Below are 24,877 nucleotides of genomic sequence, written 5' to 3' on the forward strand. Positions count from 1 at the left end.
GTTGAAAATTGTCAGCATAGCAGGCCATTTGGCCCATTTTGTGTTCACTAAATGGACCCATTCTGTTAGACACAGTCATTTCTCACTTCAGCAGCAGGGTAGGTTTAAAGAAGCTCGCCCTTTGGACTTGGAATTCTGCAAATCCATGTAAGTAAGCTGTTCTTGCAGAAGAATGCACTGTCTTTGCCCTATAAACAAGCCCAAAGCTGGAACAAACAGCTGTTCTAGGACCACACATCAGCTCTATATTGTTTATTTGATTCTAAATTATGAAGATTTCTGAATGTTTATTTGTAAATAACTATACTTTTCGCAAGTTATAAAAATGCCAGAGTAACTGCATAAGGATCAGCCGAAAGGATTGTGTATTAGGTTACCTAAATTATTTTCTTTGCAAATGGGTTAATGATTGACTATAATCTTTGAACTACAAAATGACTCTGTCTCGGTAGGCACTGTATATATGAAGCAGTTAAGGATAAACAATGCTGTGCCTTTTGTGACAGAACTTCCATTTTGGTGATGTCAAACAGACTTAGTAAAAATTAAAACAAATAATAGAATGAGCAGAAACTTTGTTAAAAAGAGAGAACCGAGCTTAAAAACTTTATTTTTACTGTACTATAATTGAATTCTATATTTAAAAATTACAAAGTGCAGTTTTATTTATTAGTTTGAGCAAATAATTAGGACACGAGTTGTTTCAAGAGTTTTCCTTGATGGTCTTGGCTACAAGATGTGCATATCCATCCTTGTCAAAATAAGAAAGCAACTGGAAAACAACCAGATGCATTAAGCACCAGGGAGGTGGTGGTGCATTGGTATTGTAATTAGAGTAGTAATCCAGAGATCCAGGGTAATGCTTTGGGAACCCGGGTTCAAATGCCATGGCAGATGGTGAAATTTGAATGCAATAAAAAATCTGAAAGCCAAATTGTGACTTTGAAACCATTGTCGATTGTTGTTAAAAACCCAGCTGCTTCACTAATGTCATTCAGGGAAAGAAATCTGCCATCTTTACCTGGTCTGGCCTCCAGACCCATAGCAATGTGGTTGTCTCTTAAGTGAAATTGTTATGTTTTTAAGTAAACATGGTTGTTTTAAGAGCCAGTCACATGATTTGATCATGTTTTACTTTCAGTTTGTATATTTACAGGGAAGAGCTCCTAGAATTATTCTGTTGTCATTAGTTTGAATTTATGTGCGCAAACCACAGCTTTTTCTTTTTGTTTTAAACCTATAACCCCTGAGTCGGGATTTTGTTTCGAGAAAAACTCTTAAATACAAGAAAAAGCCATTGAGGGTCCTCACACTTAGCATACTAAAAGGCTGGGAAAAATCAACAACAGAATTAAGTGTCAGAAGGAAGACCAAGTAAGAAAAATAAGCTCACTGTGTCGTTTTAAAGATTTTAAAGGTTTTTCCAATCAGAGACGGGTGAAATTTCTGGCAATATCTGGCATATTTGAAAAGATGGTTTGCTGTACGGTTGGGGTCATTTGAAAAAAAATACATCAAGTCAACAGTCTCCAAGGTTAAAAAAAAGGAGTACTGGGGAGATAATTTTTTAAAAACTGAGCAATCTTGAGTCGCTAGTCTCTGCAAGAGAAATGGTGGGTCAATTAGGATCTGTGGGGCCTTTCAATGAACAAAATGAATGATGGAGTTCCTTTTTAGAGTGTTTTCAAAAGTTTGTACAAGTGAATAAAATTGCAAATTAGAAGCTCGTACCACCTTTACCTAGTACAATAGGAAGTAAAACCTTCAATCTGTTCTGGAGCTTGGTTCATCCAGCAAAGCTGAAAGAGCATTACTCTCCAAAGTCAATGATCATCATGGAACAGTTCAAGTTCCACTGAAGGAATCAAGTGGAAAGTGAAAGATTGCTCAGTTTGTGGCAATCTTACAAATGCCAGCACAACACTGAGTTTGGTGAGTCATTAGAAGATGCTCTTCAAAATCGTCTAGTTTGTAGTTTCCAAAATGAGGCCATCCAAAGAAGATTGCTAATTGAACATGCTTTGACTTTAAAGACAGCAGTAGAAATTGTAGTGTTGATGGAACTGGCTGCTAAAGTGGCTTCACAATTTGGTGTAGGGATGAAAATCCATAACTTGGGAACTGCCCATAACACGTCAAAACAGCAACAAGCACATCACAAATGGGCCATTCAGCAAGTGAATGTTGGAGCAAGGATAGTCAATGCAAAATGAGTCACGTTGCAAAAGCTTGTTGGGCTAGACCAGTTTCCCCTGAAGAACATTCAGAAGAAGAAACTGGGTACCTTCAAGAAAAACAAGTTGTGTTCTACAAAAATAATTTACAACATGTAAGAAAAGAATTATGACTATGAAGAAGAGAATGTCCAGAAATATGATGAAGAATTCCAACTGAGCGTCTTACATACACGGTGAATCACTTAGATACTGAGTGATTCCAAAGTTAAGTGGACAACCTATTAGGATGGAGGTTGATACTGATGTTGTATCTTTAGTTCCTGAGACTGCATATCAACAAAAGCTGAAGCAACTTCCTTTAAAACCAGCTGATGTGATTTTGAGGATGTACACAGAAGAGATCACGCCATTAAAGGATTACATTATGGTCAACGTAGAATTGAGTGGATAAAGAATAGAGTTCTCCATGTAGTCCATGGTAATTTTCCAGCTCAATTTGGGAGATCATAGTTGGAGAAGATGAAGCTTAATTGGAGTGCTGGCAACAGATTTGGTCAATGCCAAAACAGACCTGCAGTACCTTCTGGATAAATACAAGAGTATATTTGAAGAGATACTTGGCTCAATGGAGTTCAAGTGAAACTCAAGATAAAGCCTAATAGTCAACCCAAATGTCTCAAAAGCAAGAGCAGTGCCATATTCAATTCATCCCAAGGCCGAAGAAGAATTAGTATGACTTACAAACACTGGTGTGTTTGAGCCAGTTACAATGAGTGACTGGGCTATCATGAAACCAGATGGTTCAGTTCATTTTTGTGGTGATTATAAAATAGCCATAAACCCAGTGTTGTGTGTTGTCAACATAGAATCCTTACAGTTCAGATGGAAGCCATTTGGCCCATCGAATCTGCCCCGCTTCTCTGACAGCATTTTCCCCAGCACTATCCGCATAATCCCACATATTTACCCACTAATTCCCCCTAACTTGAGTCATTAAGGGGCAATTTAATATGGCCAATCCAACTAACCTGCAATCTTTGGACTGTTGGAAGAAACCAGAGCACCCAGTGGAAACCCATGCAGACACTGGGAAAACGTGCAAACTCCACATACAGTCACTCAAGCCAGGAATCACACCCGGATCCCTGGCACTTTGAGGCAGCAGAGCTAACCACTGTGCCAGCAGGCAGCTTCCTTTAATTGAAGATCTATTTGCTAGGTTTTCAGGTGGGCAAAAATTCAGCAAGATCTTTCACAAGCATATTTAGAGCTGAATGTAATCACTGAATCTCAACCATTGCTTAAATATCATTACTCATAAGACTGTTTTTCATGTAAAAAAAAAAAATTGCCTTTTGGAATAACATCTATTTGGAATAAGATCGATGGATCATAGAAGTTTACTGCATGGAAGCAGTCTCTTCGGCCCATCTTTTCCATGCCGCCCAGTTTTTACCATTTAAGCTCGTCCCAATTGCTCACATTTGGCCCGTATCCCTCTATACCCATCTTACCCATGTAACTGTCTACATGCTTTTAAAAAGACAAAATTGTACTCTCCTCTACTACTGCCTCTGGCAGCTCATTCCAGACACACTCCACCCTCTGTGTGAAAGGTTGCCCTCCTGGTCCCTTTTGTATCTCTCCTCTCTCACCTTAAACTTGTGCTGTCTGGTTTCAGACTCCCCTACCTTTGGGAGAAGATGTTGACTATCTACCTTATCTATGCCCCTCATTATTTTATAGACCTCTATAAGATCATCCCTAAGTCGCCTATGCTCCAGGGAGAAAAGTCCCAGCCTAACCAGCCTCTCCTTATAACTCAAATCATCAAGTCCCAGTACCATCCAAGTAAATCTTTTCTGCACTCTTTCTAGTTTAATAATATTCTTTCTATAATAGGGTGACCAGAACTGTACACAGTATTCCAAGTGTGGCCTTACCACCATCTTGTACAACTACAAGACGTCCCAACACCTGTATTCAGTGTTCTGACCAATGAAACCAAGAATGCCGAATGCCTTCTTCGTCACCCTGTCCACCTGTGACTCATAGAACATAGAACATAGAACATTACAGCGCAGAACAGGCCCTTCGGCCCACGATGTTGCACCGACCAGTTAAAAAAAAAAACTGTGACCCTCCAACCTAAACCAATTTCTTTTCGTCCATGAACCTATCTACGGATCTCTTAAACGCCCCCAAACTAGGCGCATTTACTACTGATGCTGGCAGGGCATTCCAATCCCTCACCACCCTCTGGGTAAAGAACCTACCCCTGACATCGGTTCTATAACTACCCCCCCTCAATTTAAAGCCATGCCCCCTCGTGCTGGATTTCTCCATCAGAGGAAAAAGGCTATCACTATCCACCCTATCTAAACCTCTAATCATCTTATATGTTTCAATAAGATCCCCTCTTAGCCGCCGCCTTTCCAGCGAAAACAATCCCAAATCCCTCAGCCTCTCCTCATAGGATCTCCCCTCCATACCAGGCAACATCCTGGTAAACCTCCTCTGCACCCTCTCCAAAGCCTCCACATCCTTCCTGTAATGTGGGGACCAGAACTGCACACAGTACTCCAAGTGCGGCCGCACCAGAGTTGTGTACAGTTGCAACATAACGCTACGACTCCTAAATTCAATCCCCCTACCAATAAACGCCAAGACACCATATGCCTTCTTAACAACCTTATCTACTTGATTCCCAACTTTCAGGGATCTATGCACACATACACCTAGATCCCTCTGCTCCTCCACACTATTCAAAGTCCTCCCGTTAGCCACTTTCAAGGAGCTATGAACCTGTACTCCTGGATCTCTTTGTTCTATAACTCTCCCCAACGCCCTACCACTAACTGAGTAGATCCTGCCCTGACTCGATCTACCAAAATGCATCACCCCACATTTACCTAAATTAAACTCCATCTTCCATTCATTGGCCCAACTGATCAAGCTCCCTTTGCAATCCTAGATAACCTTCTTCACTGTCCACTGTGCCACCAATCTTGGTGTCATCTGCAAACTTACTAACCATGCCTCCTAAATTCCCATCCAAATCATTAATATCAATAACAAATAACAGTGGACCCAGCACCGAACCCTGAGGCACACTGCTGGTCTCAGACCTCCAGTTTGAAAAACAACCATCTTCTGTCGTCAAGCCAATTTTGTATCCAATTGACTACCTTACCCAGGTCCCATGAGATTTAACCTTGCGCAACAACCTACCATGCGGTATCTTGTCAAAGACCTTGCCAAAGTCCATGTAGACAATGTCAACTGCACTGCCCTCATCTACCTTCTTGGTTACCCCTTCAAAAAACTCAATCAAATTCGTGAGACATGATTTTCCACTCACAAAGCCATGATCTGATTTTATGTGGTCTTTATGGAATGTTATCTGGATGATATTCAAATTACAGAGTCTGGTGAACAAGAGTATTTGAATAATTTAGAAGCAACATTTAAACATCTTCAAGCACATGTTCTGCATGTCTAGAAAGAAAAGTGATTTTTTTGCCAATGTCCGTCCAGTATTTGGGTCACATTATTGATATTAAAGGCCCAAATAAAGCACCTCAGAAAATGGATGCTATTTTAGAGGCACCATATCCAGCAATTGAGGTCTTTTCTAGGATTAGTAAATTATTATGACAAATTTGTTCCAAACTTAGTACGTTATGCAGTGGCTTCAGTAATGTAGCTATGTACAAAAGAGTCACGGAACTGAACAATGGAATGTCGGAAAGCACACAAGGATGCTAAAGATGCTTTGCATAAGTCTGAAATATTGGTTCATTTTAATCCAAAGGTGCCATTATTGCTTGCTTGTGACACATTACTTTATGAAGTAGGGACATTTGTTTCACATATTATGCCTTTTGGGAGAAAAACAACCAATAGCTTTTGCTTTGCGTACTCTTGACTACTGCTGAATCTAACTATACTCAACTAGAAAAAGAAGCATTGAGTATAATTTTTGGTGTACAAAAGCCACTCCGTTTATGGGCAATGTGCAAAAAATGCTGGCCCAGCCAGTGACACCCATGTCCCATGAATGAATAAAAAAAACATTAAACTTGGGTTGCAGTTGAGATGTACATCATAAAAAGAGAAGCTTTATAAAGTGAAATCCATGTTTAGAATATCACATAATTAGGGAAAACATTGCAAGTCTACCATAGTAGTTCTCAATTTGTTTTGATTAAAGGATCCCTTTTCAAATAGATTATTAATCATAACACTGCCTCCATCTAACATAATATATAATAATGAAAACACTGCATGTAGAGTGTTTTAATGACGCTTTTAAGAAAACATATATTACTTCTAGGGTATGCCTTCATCAGTGAGTACTTCTCTCTTTGGTGATATTTGTTAATGTCACTATTAACTCACTTTCTAAAAGCTAACTTTTCTTGTTTTTCTGGGAAAACAGTTGAAATTGTAGAAAGTGGTCCTTCAAAGACTTGTAAAAATCCTACTTAACTAAATTACAAATTTGATCCACTTGATGTAGTAAAGCAGTGCCCTTGCAGTGCACAGGGAGACTGGCTGAACAATGGTCCAATACTATTTTGATGTTTGAGAGTCTCCTGGTGCACCAACCTCACAGACTACTATTACATCACAGGCTGTCATGCAGATTCAATTGGCCGAATGGCCTGCTTCTGTACTTTAAAGATTCTGTGAAAGCACAAGTCAGATTCATCTGCATGACCAATATCATTTAATCTGCCATGCTTGCTAGCTAACTACCTAACATACCATTTTACTTTCAACCTCAAGAGCAGGTGACCCCCATATGTAGTGAATCTTTGTAGTCGACTTGAGTATTAGATATTATACACTATCAAGATCATCATGACAGCGACAGGTTGCAACTTTTGCCACATCATTCCACTTAGAAAGAATCATAGAATCATAGAAATCCTACAGTACAGAAAGAGGCCCCATTAGGCCCATCGAGTCTGCACCGACCACAATCCCACCCAGGCCCTACCCCCATATCCCACCCACTAATCCCTCTAACCTACGCATCTCAGGACAATAAGGGGCAATTTAGCATAGCCAATCAACCTAACCCGCACATCTTTGGACTGTGGGAGGAAACCGGAGCACCCGGAGGAAACCCACGCAGACACGAGGAGAATGTGCAAACTCCACACAGACAGTGACCCAAACCGGGAATCGAACCCAGGTCCCTGGAGCTGTGAAGCAGCAGTGCTAACCACTGTGCCATCATGCTGCCACTTGGGGCTTTTATCTCAAAAGCTCAACATCTTGAACAGCGGCATGCAGTCGTAGGAGTCTGCGTGAAGGTAAGATGAGACTTAAGCCCCTCGCCCAGAACTCATCCACATTTTCCTTTGAAAAAATATACTTTATGAAATAGCTTTAAAAAATCAAAATGGCCACCACAGTTCAATAATATTCATCCTGCATCTGAGGTGCTTCAATACAATAAGAGGAACTTTGCAAACATTTTAAAATGACCATCTGGAAGCATGTTATTGCATGGACTCCCTGGCAAGTCTGAGAATCATTGGTCTGCTATACATTGACAAACTGCTGATCCTGTTAATTACAAGAACAAGGAATTTAATCTTATAAAGATGTAGGAGAATCCCTATGGTACAGATGAGACCATTTGGCCCATCAAGTCTGCACCAACTCTGACAGAGTATCTTACCCAGGCCCCCTCCCCCACCATTTCACATGGTTAATCCATTTAATTAACACATTTTGGGACACTACGGGTCAATTTAGCATGGTCAATCCACCTAACGCACACATCTTTGGACTGTGGGAGAAAACCGGAGCATCTGGAGGAAGCCCAGGTAGAGACGAGGAGAACATGCAAACTCCACATAGTCACCCAAGGCCAGAGTTGAACCCGGGTCCCTGCAGCTGTGAGGCAGTAGTGCGAAACACCAGGCCACCTTGCAGCTCAATGTAATGCATTCCAAGTTTGAAATGGGGCTGTTTTATGTTTCGTACAAAAAAATGACAAAGCTGATGGCAATGGGGTCAAAGTTACACAAGGAGGGGAGGGGGAAGAGAAATTCAGCACTTGAATGAACGCACTGCTGCACTCAGAGCAGCCTCTTGCTTGCTGGTGTGTTTTGGAATAAAGCGCCTTTGTTGCCCCGGCGCTGCCCAGTCAGCTCGCGGCCGCCGTAGTGACTGGGGAAAGATGGCGGCGGCTCAGGATGTTCATGTCAGGATCTGCGCTCAGGAGATCATCAAATATGACCTGGAAATCAAGGCGCTGGTACAGGTGAGGCCGTGAACACTTCACTCCTTTGCCCCACTACCCAATAAAAACTATTAGATTAGAATAATCTGGACAGAAGCGGTACAGAAATAGGAGTGTGTGTATATGCAGAGGCAGATTGTTTTTGTGTAAAGGACCCACTGTATGGATTCAAACTATAGAGTATAAGTATGTGTATATATACATACGCAGTTTATAGCCTCGAAACTACCGAATTAGAGATGGGGTCGGTGTAATAACTGTGAAGAATATGTATTTGATTGTGTGGGCATATCCGCATTTTAACCAACCAAGTTGAGGGTAATTATTCGAGCTTCTTAATCATTCTGGGCAGAATAACTGCATTCTCTGAATACAGGGTAACTAACTAATAAAATAAAGGACAGGCAGTTTGACTGGGGCTGAAGGAGAGGGGAATTAGAATCAACCAGAAGTTACAATTTATCTTGTTGTCATTACTATCTCTCTGTTGACCAATTCATTCGCAGTCCCGCTTGCATCACTTAACCTCACCCTGGATGTTTTCTGAATCAGTCTCCAGCAGGAGGAATACAGGACAAAAGGAATACAGGACTTGAGGAATATGGAACAAAATCAAAAAATTGGGAAGCAAACAGAAAATGCGGGAGAAACTCAGCAGGTCTAACAGCATATGTGGAGAGAGATGACTCTCTGATGAAGGGTCATCCAGACTCGAAACGTTGGCTCTATCAGCTCTGACGAAGGGTCACCCACACTTGAAACATTGGCTCTATTCTCTCTGCACAGATATTGTCAGACCTGCTGGGTTTCGCCAGTGTTTTTTGTTTTTGTTTCAGGTTCCAGCATCTACAGTATTTTGCCCTTAAGATGTGGGACAGTTGGTCGCCCTGTGTGAATATTACACTGATGTGGGTTGCATAATTTTATATCATTTACAATATCGTGTTAGCCTTGGGCGGCACGGTAGCACAGTGGCTAGCACTGCTGCTTCACAGCTCCAGGGTCCCGGGTTCGATTCCCGGCTCGGGTCACTGTGTGGAGTTTGCACATTCTCCTCGTGTCTGCGTGGGTTTCCTCCGGGTGCTCCGGTTTCCTCCCACAGTCCAAAGATGTGCGGGTTAGGTTGATTGGCCAGGTTAAAAAAATTGCCCCTTAGAGTCCTGGGATGGGTAGGTTAGAGGGATTAGTGGGTAAAATATGTGGGGGTAGGGCCTGGGTGGGATTGTGGTCGGTGCAGACTCGATGGGCCGAATGGCCTCCTTCTGCGCTGTAGGGTTTCTATGATTTCTATGATTTCTTTCCCCATCCAAAGCATTTTTATTAAGATAGTGCTTTTCATACCTTTGGTTTACCTCAGAATTTGTGTTACTTTGTTTTTTATAGGTTAATTTTAACAATTATTTAAACATTGGAAAATCTTTCGTCTAAACTAAAGGTTGAAAGTGACCAGCATTTATAATAGACCTCCAAGCAGAGTAATATGAAAATCCTGCAATAATTTAGGAAAAAATTAGATACTGCCGTAAAAGTACGGTTGAGGGCTGTTCTGGATGAAAGAATTAAGATTGACTAAATAGCCGCCTTCATCCATGTGTATATGGAGATGGGCTGAGGTTGTATTTAAGAGTTGGTTGTATGTGGAGACAGACTGAATCTACATCGACTATGTAACAGTTGCAGATGGTCTTTAGATAGTTTTGTTGGGAAGAATTTTTTTTAAACCAGTTGAGTGGAATTCTCTGAATGTGGTGTGCCTTTTAGTTCCATCACAAGTGAGCTGAATTTGCACTTTACTCAATCTACCTCACTCCTTTCTTTAGTGTTGGACAGGAACAGGGTATCCTAATAGGGCAAACTGCTTGAGAAACAGATAGAGATTTGAATGTAGATGCAGACCTGTATAATCGGGCCTCTGTCTGACTTCTCAGCTTTCTTGCTGCTGATCAAAATCACCATCTAAAAAGACTCAGTTGAACGAACACAACACACAGAGGTTTAATGAATATAATCTTAGGAAAGAAGACCAGAACTGCCACTTTAACCACACTTACATCTATGATGGGCCTGATGCAATGTTGAAGGAAAATAGTTATAGAAATCAGTCCTAAATTTGTAACTTAATTTTTCACCTGTTACTGCAAAGAGGGGGAAAAGTTCAGAAATATGTCCTTAATGACAATAGACTAGGATCTGTGGAGGAACAAAGTGGGCTGGATGTGCATGTACACATATTAGTAAAAACTAATAGACCAACTGATTGAAATGTTGGCCTCAATCTCAAAGAGGGAGTAGGGGATCCTGGAGGAAAATCTGTAGTTCTGTCTTCTACGTGGCTGCAGCTGTTCGGTCAACTGTATTTTCCAATAAGAAGTCTCACAACACCAGGTTAAAGTCCAACAGGTTTATTTGGAATCACAAGCTTTCGGAGCGCTGCTCCTTCATCAGGTGAGTCAGAGCTCCAAAAGCTTGTGATTCCAAATAAACCTGTTGGACTTTAACCTGGTGTTGTGAGGTTTCTTACTGTGCCCACCCCAGTCCAATGTCAGCATCTCCACCTCATATATTTTTTCAAGACTTTGGGTGCAAATTGCTTTTTATTAGGTAAGTAATATGAATCAAAGATGGACAAGGAGTTGAAGTAGAGATCAGCCATGATCTAATTGAACAGATTGGAGGTTCTGATCGGCTCACATCTGCTTCAATGTTCCTGTTTGTCCTAAAGGATAAAAGCAGAAGTGAAAAATAGTCCTACCTGTCAGGTGAACATTCTCACTACTAGATAATATTAGAGTCCTACACTGCCCACATCTCTTGCATGACATAAGTTATTGGGACACATTACAATAGACATCTAACTAATTTTGAAAACCAGTGGTGAAACATGTTTCATTTTGTATTTCTGCTAGCTTTAAAGTAACAAAGGACTCTATGATAGGAGTTGTTATCATCTAACAAGAGTTGTTTGCCATCTAAATTCATTCCACTAATTTTCAATGCTGCCAATTAAAGAATAATCCGGGCTTTAATGGGAAATAAACTGCAAAGAGTTGAAAGTTCTTTTTATTCTCTTGTTAAATTGTAACCTGCCTTTAAAGCTTTACCACAAGGATGGATGATAAAATTATCCATTCATTAAAGTGTTTTGATTTCTATCACACTTGAAATGTTAAATATAATTCTCCATCAGATGCTGAGCAAACCACTCTGAATTTCCAGCATTTTGTGCTTTTTTGCATGTATTTTCAACTTTGTGTACTTCACTCTCATTAGATAATTGCAAAATGTGATTTTAATCCACCATTGGCTAAGAATCCCTCATCTATGTAATGTTAAACCCAGTGCTTGAGTTTGAAGAACTGGATTCTGAGCACCTGTTGATTTCATTGCAGGATATCAGAGACAGTCCTGGACCTTTGAGTTTACTCACTGAACTAAATGCTAAAGTAAAAGAAATGTTTCAGCAGCTCCGACTTCGAATACAGGTGAGTACGGGTAGAAGACATTTTTTTGACTTAAAATAGTGTTTAACAAGGCATATGAATATATTAACCTTAAACTAGACACATGACCAGACTGAACAATTACGCTCAACATCGTATCATTTTGAGGAGGAGGTTTGAAGGGAGAGACTTTGAGGAGGTATTTAAAGGTGTGGAGAGGTAATGTTGCAAATTTAGTTCTGCCTTAGATGCACTTTACCCAGTGGTGTCAGTCACTCTGTTAAGTAGCCTGAGTGCTTACCATTTATGAAAATTAGCACCCACTCTGTCTGTATTTGTGCAGTAAGAGGACCCTGGAGTGCAACAGTGACATTCCCTTTTGTTCTGAACTGGAACTTTATGTTCTAAACGTGCACACCTTCAACCTCCCTGAAGAAAAACACAGTTTATTATTATGTAAGGCACCGCTTCTTTTGAAGCACATACTATTTTATTTCACAGTCAATAAAACATGGCAATGAGATTGATACGGTAGGGAGTCCGTAGTGTTATGGTTGTTGGATCTGAACTTAAACTGAGTGTGCAGCTCAAGCTCCTTGTTTAACGTGAAGATATTCATTTCCTGCATTCTTTTAGGGAATACCTCATTTTCTTTCAGCCTCTTTAGCTTTGCTTATTGCAATGCAACAGCACTACTACTTGTAAGGGGATAATTGAGATTTGGGAGTAATTTCCCATCTTTGATAACCTAGCAATTTACAAACATAGATGCAAAAAGCAACAAAAGTCCCTTCAACATGTTTTCCATTGACCAGCTGCAGCTCATTCTATTATCGACACTGCCCATTCTATTACATCTCCTGAGGGGAGGTTCTCTGAACCCCATCTGGTAAATGAAGGAAACTGCAAGGTGTCCAGTCCACATTAATTCGTCACTGCCTAATAATTCACATTTGAAGCTTTGTTGATTGGGCCCAAATCTTGGCAAAAAGGGAATGGGCTCAATGGCTTCCTCCTGAAGTTGATCGTCTCCGTTTTCACGAGTGATTGGTCCTGTTTTTAATGGAGTCGTTTCACTGAGAGGAAACGATGAAGACACAGTGATGAAATAGAGATTTAAAATGTACCCATTCTGCTATTTAATGTTTTAAATATCATCAAGCGAAGCCTTGAGGGAATTTTTCAGGAGACCAAAAAGGGAAAGTGAATATGTTGAGACTGCATCCTTTGTTTAAGGAAATGCTGTCAGCAGCTCTTTAAGAGCAGCTGACTCTTCACTGCTCCACTAAGTAAACCATTACCACACAAAAGGGTAACAAAATATGACATGGTTCACATTATCTCTTAGTCCAGGTATTTGTTTGGGCTTCCCCATTCATTTAGTGTGCAAAGTAGGTGAGGGACTGAGAAGAGAAAGGGAAACGTAAAGGAAAGTAATTCATTCTCTGGCAATATCCAGAGTTGGATTTTCTGGCTTTTGATGACGCTGTCTTGTTTTTAAATGGTACCATTTGTATGAATGCTAACATACTTTTCTGATTTTCCTGAAGAATCTAGAACAGATGGCAAAAGAACAAGACAAGGAATCTGATAAACAAACACTGCTGGCCGAAGTGGAGAATCATCGTAAGCAGATGCTAAGGTAAATGATTGTTAGGGTGTAAGTCTGATAATTTTAGCTTCAATCTTTACTTGTTTTGGATTATGCATACTTACTGTGCTTGCAAAGGTTCTGTTCATCCTTTAGAAAAAGGTTTGAGAGGTCAAAATGATGACAGAGCCATCATCCTTGTCTATTTTAGTCATCCGATTGCTATATAATTATGTCCTCAATTTGCTTCAAATGCTACTCTTATCAAATGGAGTTATTTTGTAATAATTCTATAACAATACAATGTATGTTTTATACTGACATGCTGCTATGGTATCAGAATATTTATAATACAAGATTTTAAAAAGTGAAATTTGACAAATAATAGCTGAAGGTTTGGATTAGATTACAGTATCCAAATTTGGGGATGTTAAAATTCACTTTTTTTTATTTCTCCACTCAGTGAATGTGCAGCTAATATGTCTATGCTCCTTCCACTCTGTCACAGCCACAGCTTATTTTGTGCAAACCTTGCTGCAGTCTCTTCATGCTCCAGCTTGTTAGAATGTCATAGATTTCAGTGCATTTTTTGCCCTATTATGCACTCTTTTTAAGTATTAACTGCCTTTAGGATGTTGCTTCTGTTGAAAACAGGTCAAAATATTAATTCATGACTTGAATCACAAGCAACAAGTTCTGGCATATTTTCCCTGTAGCAAGATCTGTATGAAAACTGCATCCCCATCTGATTCTAGTGTACTTTCTGTATTAAATTAATTCTTAAAATAACATGTTTGTAATCAGGTTTTTAATTCTGGACATAGTTTGATTTCAAAGTGCTTGGTGCTGTCTTGTTATTAACAGTATTTGAAAGTTGAAAAGATCCACAATAGGGATTGAAAGCCCAGTGATTTGAACTGGCCTAATTGTGCTTGGTGAACTCTGAACTCATGGTTTGATTCTTGTTAGTTTGTTTTTATCTTTAATCACTGTCTATTTGAGAAACAAAATGAGAAATGCTGACTTAAACAAGATGAATGTTGAATGAAATTGAGTCCCATGCGCTGATAATTTAATTCTAAATCATACCAACAAAAAGGATGGCTATGTCTATAATTCTGTCACTTATAAAGTATTGATATTACCAGTTGTGAAATGGCTCTGCGTACTGCTTTTGATGCCATCACAATCTTGGGTAGGAGTGGATGAACAGCAAAGACTGGGTTGATTTCTGCTCATCTGTGGATGATAATATTTTGTAAAGAAAGAAAATCGAGAGGCTATTGTTTAGGATGATCAAAAAATCTTGCATATAATTTTAAACATGAAACTTTAGTAGAACCCATCAATTGCTGTACAATTCATGAAATGTTCATTAACAATTTTTACAAAGTATTACTCCATTTATAGTGCAGAAAGAATGCTGGATTGGTTCCACAATGGATCACTTTTGTTATTAAATTCTGAAATAAATTGCTTCAAAAACTCAGCCGGTTAAGATGGACATCTCTTCAGGTCCAAATCAGATGATCACCAGCGTAAAGTTGGATATCTTCTGAGTTGCTATGCTCCTCTGCCTTCCATTAGCCAGTTCTTTTGCATCTTGCTGTTATCTTATTCCATACTATCGCTTGCATCTTGAGTTTCTTATTCCATACTTTTCTACTTGTTTTTAAATAATACTTTTATACTAGTTTTAAAATTTTTGTGTATACTAATAACAAAGTGTATCACAAATATATTTAAGCAAGTAAGTAACAACAAGGAACAGTAACTAGGTTAAAAACGGAGATTATAAACTTTAGGAGGAGGCCATTGAACCCATCAAGTCTGTTCCCCTTTGCCAAGATTTGCTTCCAGTCAACAAGGTTTAAGGTGTGGCGAGGAAGGTGCTAAGTTTTTCGCACCTGCTATAATTGGGGCACCTGTTGATAATCCATAGTCTACCCAAGATCTCATGATTCAGCATCATGAGCTGGAAATTGCATTTTTGTTACTCTACTTTGAAGATATGGAATTGTTATGGGGTATTCTTTTATCATTATCTAACACATTGTCAGATTTTTAAAATTCCCTCAAAATTCCTTTTAAATGTTTCTTTATTCCTCATTATGGGACATGGAATGTTTTGGGACAGCATCTTTACATTTAGAATAAATGAAGGAGGTCATGTGACCTGTTTTGAAGTATGCCTGACAGTAAATCAGAGTGTATCCTTGTCAGAGATCAGAGGCAGTCTTTGATTGTTTTAGTGGAAAGAAGTGCACGGTATTAAGGCTTGGAGACAATGGCTGTAGTCTGACTTTACAATGGGTAGACTCAGAGTCTCCCAAAGTTCGAGAAAGGTGTTGAAAGTACAGGGTTGTAAATGGCCGTATTGTAATCTGTTGATTTAAATTAATCTTTCAGGAATAGCTCATTAGCATTTTCACCTAGATACAAGGCTAATGTGTTTCACATTGCCATGGGGGAAAAGGCATCAGAAACCATTTTTCAGATCAAGTTACAGGCTTCCCTACGGACCAGTCCTCTGTGGTCAGCTGAGAGCAAGGCTGTTTGGTTTCGCAAGCTACCACAGATTGACGTGGAAGGGAGATGTTTTCTAGTCGAAGCACCACAACCTTTTAAGGATTTCAGGAGACTTGTTTTGGCAACGCCAGGGGAAGAAGAATCATCAGAATGAGCTTTATTACTGGTGGTGGATTTGAAATACGCTTTGAAAACTGAGGAAAATAAGAACATAAGAAATAGGAGCAGGAGTAGGCCATCTAGCCCCTCGAGCCTGCCCCGCCATTCAATAAGATCATGGCTGATCTGACGTGGATCAGTACCGCTTACCCGCCTGATCCCCATAACCCTTAATTCCCTTACCGATCAGGAATCCATCCATCCGCGCTTTAAACATATTCAGCGAGGTAGCCTCCACCACCTCAGTGGGCAGAGAATTCCAGAGATTCACCACCCTCTGGGAGAAGAAGTTCCTCCTCAACTCTGTCTTAAACCGACCCCCCTTTATTTTGAGGCTGTGTCCTCTAGTTTTAACTTCCTTACTAAGTGGAAAGAATCTCTCCGCCTCCACCCTATCCAGCCCCCGCATTATCTTATAAGTCTCCATAAGATCCCCCCTCATCCTTCTAAACTCCAACGAGTACAAACCCAATCTCCTCAGCCTCTCCTCATAATCCAAACCCCTCATCTCCGGTATTAACCTGGTGAACCTTCTCTACACTCCCTCCAATGCCAATATATCCTTCCTCATATAAGGGGACCAATACTGCACACAGTATTCCAGCTGCGGCCTCACCAATGCCCTGTACAGGTGCATCAAGACATCCCTGCTTTTATATTCTATCCCCCTCGCGATATAGGCCAACATCCCATTTGCCTTCTTGATCACCTGTTGTACCTGCAGACTGGGCTTTTGCGTCTCATACACAAGGACCCCCAGGTCCCTCTGCACGGTAGCATGTTTTAATTTGTTTTCATTGAGATAGTAATCCCATTTGTTATTATTTCCTCCAAAGTGTATAACCTCGCATTTATCAACGTTATACTCCATTTGTCATATCCTCGCCCACTCACTCAGCCTGTTCAAATCTCTCTGCAGATCTTCTCCGTCCTCCACACGATTCACTTTTCCACTTATCTTTGTGTCGTCTGCAAACTTCGTTACCCTACACTCTGTCCCCTCCTCCAGATCATCTATATAAATGGTAAATAGTTGCGGCCTGAGTACCGATCCCTGCGGCACGCCACTAGTTACCTTCCTCCAACCGGAAAAACACCCATTTATTCCGACTCTTTGCTTCCTGTCGGATAGCCAGTCCCCAATCCACTTTAACACACTACCCCCAACTCCGTGTGCCCTAATCATCTTCAGCAGCCTTTTATGGGGCACCTTATCAAACGCCTTTTGGAAATCCAAAAACATCGCATCCACCGGTTCTCCTTCATCAACCGCCCTAGTCACATCTTCATAAAAATCCAACATGTTCGTCAAGCACGACTTTCCCCTCATGAATCCATGCTGCGTCTGATTGATCGAACCATTTCTATCCAGATGCCCTGCTATCTCCTCTTTAATAATGGATTCCAGCATTTTCCCTACTACAGACGTTAAGCTGACCGGCCTATAGTTACCCGCCTTTTGTCTCCTTCCTTTTTTAAACAGCGGCGTAACATTAGCCGTTTTCCAATCAACCGGCACTACCCCAGAATGCAACGAGTTTTGATAAATAATCACTAACGCATCCACTATTACCTCTGACATTTCTTTCAATACCCTGGGATGCATTCCATCCGGACCCGGGGACTTGTCCACCTTCAGTCCCATTAGTCTACCCAGCAAGTCCCATTAGTCTACCCAGCAATGCTTCAGTGGTCACTTAAAGTTGCTACTTGGTGACACAGGAATGCATTGTAAGTTGAGAGTAGCTTTGAAGAGAGCTGAGAGTAACTGTTTGCTATAAGTACTGTAACTCTGTGCAGAGTGCAATATAGTACAGGTTGTCTACCAAAAAAATATAGTATCTAGTCAATTGTATTTTTTAGTCATTTGTTACAGTAAAAGCTGTAATGTGAAATTATGTTATGTCATTCTTTCAGTTGGTAACTGAATGTTCAAATCTCAAGTTATTGGTCTCTGTGGCAATTATAACAAAATTTAGGTTCCAAATTGTTTTGCGTATGTCTGTTTCTGTGCAAAACAGTTCTAAAAAATATGTTTTTAAAGTGACTTTTATGGGCTTACTTTCCAAGGAATTGAATTGACCCAGTTCTCTCTCACACAAGTGATAGTTCAGTTGTTTAATGTCAGTCTGCTTGGTGGCACCACTTGTCTGTATCTTCTTTATATATACACACGATTGCCCCACAATATGCACGCAATCAGGTTAGTTCAATCATGTGTGTTTGCATTTTTGCTTGTTACAAGTTTTCTTTCCTTTCTACACAGTAACTTGTACTATAACACTGGACAAAAAATTAATATACTTACTGCCCCAAGCTTTCAAAAACTACTTCAGGCACTGAAGGCAAAAAGCAGCATCATCTTCCCTCTCTGCAACAAATTACCCACTCTCACCAAGTTCCCAGTGTTTACACTCTGTAGACAATACACTCTGTTTACAACTTGCAACCAGCTTGTATGGCAAATCATAAACAAACTAGAAACATTGCTTTGGGAGGAAGGTGCAGATAATTCATGAAAAGAATTGTTCATTATTTCCTAGCACGCTCATGTTATTCCATGCTTCTTTAAAGCAACCAAACAGCTTGGCGAAAAGCAAACCTGGCCTGCAAGCTTGCCATCGACAATTATGAAAAAGATGAATTGCTACAAAGTGGAGATTCTTCAATTCGACAACGGTACCTTATGTATATTTTTTATACACATATATAGTTTTGCAACATTATGTATTATTCGTTTTCAGAGTGCATTGTATTTGTTTGTGAAAGGAATTATTAATCTGTGTCTTGGGATATCTTGACATATGACGATTCAGGGGTAGGATTTTTGTGTATACCTTAACTAAACCTCTAGAATGTCACAGTTGTTTCCTCAAAGTACATGAGTACTCCAGAAGTCCCTATCTGCAGCACTATTTGGGTGATTAGATGGATGAATACAAATGTCATTTGTGGCATCCCTCTTCCCTGGTATAACTCTCACTGCATGAATTGTAGGCACAGGTCATTGGTGAAGACACCTATTATATATTCTGTGTGGTTTTGGAGAAGGATTTAGAGAAGTTAAATTTCCAGAACCGAAAGTCCTAAATAATTGAACTTTTAACATGACCCTTCTTCGACTCTGGCAGTATAGGAGCCATCGGGTTCTGTTCTACAAATTTTAATTCTTAACGTCTTTCTTAACTGTGCCATTGTGTGTTCATTTATCTTTATCCCCCCCCCCCCCCCCCCCCCACAAATTCCATTGTGATACAGTTAGAGTAAAATTATATGATCTGAACCTTTATATATTTATGCACATATATAACTGCAATGAAGCAGGAATATCTTTCAGTAAGTCTTTTTGAATATAATCACGTTCAGTCTTTATGAAAATGAACATACAACTGCTTTGTTGGCTTTTCAAACAAAAAGGCATAATAATTAACTTCAAAAATTATATATTGATAGCTGTCAATGAATATTGGGGGGGAAAATCTTGAAGTAGACCCCCCCTCCCCCTTTGCAGTTGTTGTTCTGCCTGGAACTCAAAACAGTGCTGAAAATTGATAGCTGAAGAAAAACTCCTAGTGCATTTTGAACAAAAATAAATAAATTGTCATGACTTTTGCATTCCGTGCATACTTTTGGATGTTCTCTGAAACAAGCTCTGTAACACAGGGTTTCTTGTGAGTGTTGCTCTCTTTTCTATCACAGTTTATATATTCCCATTAGAAACTGTGATCAAACTGTCCAGGATACTATTGCGTTTCTCATCGAAATGAGAACAAACAATGAAGAAAGACCAACAGAAAAAAAAAACTGCTGCTGAAATGGAATAAGTTCTCTTGGGTTTCAGAAAGATGACAAAGGAAGGCTTGGTACAGACTGCAAGCAGCATTACAGAGAGTTTGATGAGTATCAGTAGGATGATGTCACAACAGGTGCAGCAGAGTGACGAGTCGGTGCAGACACTAGGTAAGGTTGAAGTTGTGAATGTATATCTCTCTCCTCCATTTTGAATTATTCTATGACACAAACGATTGCTGTCTGATTATTTATTTCGTTTTTGCTTGTCCCAATACATGCAGGGTTAAAATTTAAGTACACTTCCTTCAAGATGTAGAGAAGATATGTTACCGTCTGCTATACCAAAGAGATTGCCATGTGTCTGTACTTTGTTTCTGTGGGACTAAAGATAACTAAATGTGCAGATATCAATTCAGAATCTTAGATCTGTTTTGTCCAAGTGCCATCTTTTATGGTTGAAGTTAAATTCAAGTTAAATATTGAAAGAGAGCAAAATGTTTCTCAAAAAGAGGCCAAACCATTTAGTTCAACTAAGTTTGATTGGTATAGCTAATTACTTAAATTAATTAATTAGCTGGAGATTAGCTAATCCGGGGTGGCACAGAGGTTAGCACTGCTGCCTCACAGCGCCAGGGACGTGGGTTTGATTCCTGGCTTGGGTCACGGTCTGTGTGGAGTTTGCACATTCTCCCTATGTCTGCGTGGGTTTCCTCCGGGTACTCCGGTTTCCTCCCACAGTCCAAAGATGTGCAGGTTAGGTGAATTGGCCATGGTAAATTCTGCCTCAGTGTACCCAAACTGAGAAGAAGGCGCCGGAGTGTGGCGACTAGGGGATTTTCACAGTAACTTCATTGCAGTGTTACTGTAAGCCTTCTTGTGACTAATAAATAAATTTACTTTTACTTTACATCTGAGGTGAAAATGAGTTTTTTTTGCAAGATCCATGATTCCTTGCAGTCCTGAAATCCCTACATAGCAGAAGTAGGCCAATTGGCCCATCGAGTCTGCACCGACCACAATCCCACCCCAGGCCCTATCTCCACAACCCAAGACAGTTACTCCACTAATCCCTCTAACCCATACATCCCGGGACACTAAGGGGCAATTTGGCATAGCCAATCAACCTAACCCACACATCCTTGGACTGTGGGAGGAAACAGGAGCACCCGGAGGAAACCCATGCAGACACAGGGAGAGTGTGCAAACTCCACACACAGTGTCCCAAGCCGAGAATCGAACCTGGCATCTTGGCGCTGTGAGGCAGCAATGCTAACCACTGTGCCACCCAGTCCTCTTGATAGATAAATCTGGAGCTAATGATAGTCGAGCCTATATTTGACTGTCTTCAGTGAACATGATGCTAGCAAGGGTACAAATTAGTTAAAGATAGCGAATGACAAATAAGTATCCATCTCTTGAGGGTCTCTTTCATGTTGAAGGTTAGTGCAGCATATGCATCTTCATTCTGAAGATGCTGGCAAAATTTTGCAATTACTGTAAATGTGTTTGTTTTGAAACTGTTTTACTATCTGTTTTATGCACAGTACATTTATCTGGTAGTTTGTAGCCTGACCCCTTGTTTGATACCCACAGAAGTCAGTGTTTCTGTGGTACCACGTGATATATTCCAAAAAGATTGCATACAATGCCAACTGTTCAATGTTTTGACTCCCACATCTCACTCAGTTTACCTTGATTTTTGAAACAAGAGGCACACCACTTCTGAAAGTACTTAATGCAAGGAAATATTCAAAGCAAAAACTTGGATTTATATAGCACCTTTCACTTTATAGGAATGTCCTGAAGTGCTTGACTGCCAATGAATTAGTTTGTAGTGTCATAATTTAGGAAAATGTGGCAGTCCATTGGCACACAAGGTCCCACATAGAGAAATCAGATAGAAGATGATAAGGTAGCAACTGTTTGGATGGTATTATCAAGTGTAAAGATCCAGGATGTAACATTTCAATTATTTATATCTCTCAATTCTTCCCTGAATAATAACTGCTATTTTGTTGAACAAGACAGTTGCATTAATAAAATTGGAAATTTTGTAGCTAATTCAGTTTTGCATTGAAAGCTACAAACACAGATTCTACCATTCTCAGCTCTAATAGTCTGGTGAGGCCTTCTGATAGGGGCAAATCAAAAACTACATTATCAATGTATACAATTGGTGCAGTCATTGTTTTTTAGTGGTTATTTTCTATTCTTCAGTGATAAGTGAATGTTCTTTGATTAGTTATCAAATGTAATGGAAGATATAATCAAGTCAGGTTCCTACCACTTTACTGGCTATGGTTTTCACTTTGACTTGTTTTGGTATTTTACAACTTGCCTCAGTTTTTGATGCTATTTTTAAAATAAATAATCTTGCTGTTGGACTTGCATTGTATTGTTCTAATGTAAATCTTTATTTTTCCCTAAAGCAACATCTTCAAGGACTGTTCAGGAGACGAATGAAGAGTTTAAAAACATGACTGGCACCATTCAGCTGGGGCGCAAACTGATCACAAAGTACAATCGCAGAGAGTTGACTGACAAGCTACTTATTTTCCTTGCATTGGCTCTATTTTTGGCAACTGTGGTATATATTTTAAAGAAACGCCTGTTTCCTTTTTTATAAAGCTGGAATAAGCGGCATACATCAAGTGAGAATTGAAATTGGGAATACTTTCAAATTATCGAGGACATAAAACCAATTCAACTGTTATATTTCCATGTGAACTGGAATGGAAAAACATGGAGACCTGTGTCCATGCTCCTATGTTCTAATTGGAATTTAATTGGGAAGTTAAATGACCTCCAATGCTAAGCATAACTGTTTGCATCTTAATATTGTTTGTGTTTTTTCCCCTTTAGCTGTATGCTATTACCGAGTGGCGGGAACATCCGCTTAAGAGTTATCTTAGAAAAGCTAAAATTTATGAGATACAACATTTTTATTAATGATACCTATTCCACAATATGTATTGTCAAGCCATCTGATTTTGATTGGATTTTCAAAAATTTTGTTATCAGTGCAAGCAAATATCTTCAAATTTGCTCAAATGGGACCAATTACTTACCTTCATTGTGGAACGGCAATGAATCTGTTTTTGCAATCTCTGTTCATGTTTAATGTATCCGTGCCTGTTATTACAATTGTTAGAAAGTTTGCATGTGTAAAAATATGAAATAGATCCATTAGAAAAATATTTAAATACTAATATGTGGACAACATTAATTTTATTTAACTTGTACATATGAAGAGTCTTGCCTGGGGAATAAACTACAAATTATCAGAGTAAAGCATTTATATTACAAATTGTCAAAATAAAGCTTTGAGAAAAAGTGTAATCTACTAGTGTCTAATCTCTTGTTAGTGAAGGGAATTCAGTTTGACTATCTGTGCTTTGACCTCTTATTCAGGAAATAGCTTCTATGCATTTTATGCCACATTTATGCCCTTTTATTTCAATTGTTTTTCCTTATTTAAAGTTGGATCTTTAAAAGCATCAATAGAACTCAGTTGCTTGTCTTTTAAGATCAATCAGACAGAAACATGAGAATGATTTGTGATGTGGCACAGTCCAACTTCTCCCCCTCGTTTGACGGAACAATGTACCCTGAATAAAGTGAATTATGTGGCAGTGGTTTAAGTGGATGAGACAGTTGGTTCAGGATTCTGGCCTTTAACCAATCTGAATTTCTCCTTGTTAACCCAAGATTTGTGAACACAGTCTATTTCCTGCTATTAGTAGTTGTGATATGTAGAATTATAGATTGATGCAACACTGATAGAGGTACCTCTGGTAGAGATACATACCCGCACCAATAAGTGGCTGTTCTTTCTCCTTGTTACCATGATATCTTAGTTGACTAATTTAATTTAAATGGACCCATTAATAGTTGTATACCAGCAGCACTTTAATCCAGCTAAGCAACTGTTCCTTTCTCCATAAGAGCACTTTGCTCTGTAATGTACCTGGCAGCTTTGTTGCGGAGGAGAACCTGATTGAACTGGCTCTGCTGCAATAGTTGGTGTTCATTTGTAAAATTTGACCTTAAGTTTGTTATTGAGGTGAGCAAAGACTGAAACTAGAAGTAGTACTGCAGAAACTGCATTCCTCTCCCCAGCCCTTCTAAAGGTGGCTGAGACTAGTTATTAAGCTGTAGCAGTGAAATTATAAATGTGCACCGAGTTCAAATGTACTGTGCCTCCAGCTGGTCACATGCAAAAAGCAAAGGAGGCATTTTGACATAAATATTGGCCAGTCGGTTTTGTTTCCAAGCAATTTTTAGCAAAAACAAGATGGCAAAGATGAACAAAATAGTTACCAATCTGATAGAGTTTTATTATTGGAATCAAGGATCCAGGGAAAGTTACCTTCAGCCTTGTTTACCTGTTACGTTTGGGATGATGCCCAAGTGCGGAAATGTGGGGCGCGATCTTAACTGCCGTTCACGCCACGCTCCCACTGCAGTGAAGTCAGAGAATTTGGCGGCCAGCCAAGTCTTCGTTCACGGCAGTAGGATGGGAAAATCCTGCCGGCATGAATAGTGGCAGGATTCCGGCCAACGTTAAGTTTTAATTTTTTTTTAAATAAATTGGATTTTGTGAATAAAATTGTTCCAGCATCAAAAACTGTGGTGTAAAATCATTAATGAAAATATAGTCAGCTCGATAATGGCAAGAGACCATTCATATACAGTAACTCCTTTGCTGTCAGTGCTGTTCACCATTGTCTAGAGTCTTTTCATTCTTGATCATTTTAACATTGATATTAATGTTATTCATTGTTAGGTCAAATTTGGAGCATAGTAATCAGATGTTGGGAAGATTGTCTTTCGTACCCTAAAACTTGGATTTAACATCCATTTATTTTGCTAACCATATGCTTTGAATGCAATATTTGTTCAATGGCTGTCAACAGTTTTTGATTGT

The 24,877-nt window shown here is 39.6% G+C and overlaps 1 protein-coding gene across 1 annotated transcript; it reads left to right on the plus strand.

Annotated features, from left to right (window-relative positions):
* Positions 1 to 8,358: 8,358 nt before the first annotated feature.
* Positions 8,359 to 24,572, plus strand: bnip1b (BCL2 interacting protein 1b). The gene is made up of 6 exons (XM_078231154.1): positions 8,359 to 8,460; positions 11,829 to 11,921; positions 13,430 to 13,521; positions 18,733 to 18,837; positions 20,000 to 20,118; positions 22,380 to 24,572. The coding sequence occupies exons 1-6, from the start codon at positions 8,377 to 8,379 to the stop codon at positions 22,574 to 22,576; spliced, it is 690 nt and encodes a 229-aa protein (XP_078087280.1). The 5' UTR covers positions 8,359 to 8,376; the 3' UTR covers positions 22,577 to 24,572.
* Positions 24,573 to 24,877: the final 305 nt, after the last annotated feature.

This window comes from Mustelus asterias, chromosome 16 (assembly GCF_964213995.1).
Source record: "Mustelus asterias chromosome 16, sMusAst1.hap1.1, whole genome shotgun sequence".
In the NCBI taxonomy this organism is placed as follows: Eukaryota; Metazoa; Chordata; class Chondrichthyes; order Carcharhiniformes; family Triakidae; genus Mustelus; species Mustelus asterias.

Excerpts from the sequence above, each read along its gene's own strand:
- bnip1b (XM_078231154.1), top strand. The coding sequence starts at position 8,377 with ATGGCGGCGGCTCAGGATGTTCATGTCAGGATCTGCGCTCAGGAGATC. Across the intron at positions 8,461-11,828 it reads AAATCAAGGCGCTGGTACAG|GATATCAGAGACAGTCCTGG; the intron begins GTGAGGCCGTGA and ends ATTTCATTGCAG. Across the intron at positions 11,922-13,429 it reads AGCTCCGACTTCGAATACAG|AATCTAGAACAGATGGCAAA; the intron begins GTGAGTACGGGT and ends ATTTTCCTGAAG.